Source organism: Echinops telfairi, unplaced genomic scaffold (genome assembly GCF_000313985.2).
Source record: "Echinops telfairi isolate 266 unplaced genomic scaffold, ASM31398v2 ScPeMD7_30;HRSCAF=105, whole genome shotgun sequence".
NCBI lineage: Eukaryota > Metazoa > Chordata > Mammalia > Afrosoricida > Tenrecidae > Echinops > Echinops telfairi.
The window spans coordinates 988-1,894 of record NW_022103927.1 but is presented as its reverse complement, the minus strand read 5'-3'; the positions used below and the strand labels follow the sequence as shown (position 1 = coordinate 1,894).

The following is a 907-nucleotide window of genomic DNA, read 5'->3' as shown; positions in this document are numbered from 1 at the left end:
CGCGCCGCTGCTGGCGGTGACGCTGTGCTACGGCGCCATGCTGCGCGCGCTGGCCGCCAGCGGCCGGCAACACAGCCTCGCGCTGCGCCTGGCCGCCCTAGTGCTGGCCTCGGCGCTGGCCTTCTTCGTGCCCAGCAACGTGCTGCTGCTGCTGCACTACTCCGACCCCCGGCCGGGCGCGCGCGGCGACCTCTACGCCGCCTACCTGCCCAGCCTGGCGCTCAGCACCCTCAACAGCTGCGTGGACCCCTTCATCTACTACTACGTGTCCGCCGACTTTCGGGAGAAGGTGCGCCGCGCGCTCGGCCGCCCCGCGCAGGGACTCGCGGGCCACACCTCCAAGGCCTCGGGGGAGGGGGCCGGCGCGGGGTCCCACACCCGCTCCACCTCGCAGGTGTGAGGCCCTGCGGATGAGACACTCGCGCCCAGGCCAGGAGGACAACCCCCCACCCCCCGACCAACTTTGTGCCCCGGCTAGCCAGACCCCCTGGCCCTGCTGCACTCCCAGGCCAGCTCCCGTTAAGCCCCTGGAGTCCAGAGATGGAGGGTCCCTGGCCTCGAACATGGGTCCTGTGTGGGAGGAGGCGTGCTGCCCACCCCTTATGGCCCCTGTAGCTGCTCTCTTCCCCAGATTCCCCATACCAAATGTGGGTAAGTGCTGTCGCTGGGCAGTGCCTGCGAACGCCATGATGGGACTCCGTGATCCCGTGTGAGTGTTCTCCCCACAATAAAGACAAACATCCAAAGCCCCTCCCTCCCACCCTTCGCTGCAGTGCATCAAAAGCATCACTGGGGACCCAGGACCCAGACTTCCCCTCCCTCCTCCAAGACCCCAGGGATTTCTCCATTTGAAGCGAACATTAGGTGGGGGCCCTGGACAGCCCTCTTTCCCGGTGTGCCTGTCTTC

General features: G+C 67.4%; 1 protein-coding gene across 1 annotated transcript in view; it reads left to right on the top strand.

Moving 5' to 3' along the window:
• The window catches only part of F2RL3 (F2R like thrombin or trypsin receptor 3), a 1,772-nt gene extending 1,372 nt beyond the window's left edge, over positions 1-400 (top strand). The window contains exon 4 of the mRNA XM_045289687.1: positions 3-400. Within this exon, the coding sequence (XP_045145622.1) occupies positions 3-400 (398 nt within the window). The remainder of the gene's footprint in view (positions 1-2) is intronic.
• The last annotated feature ends 507 nt before the right edge of the window (positions 401-907 follow it).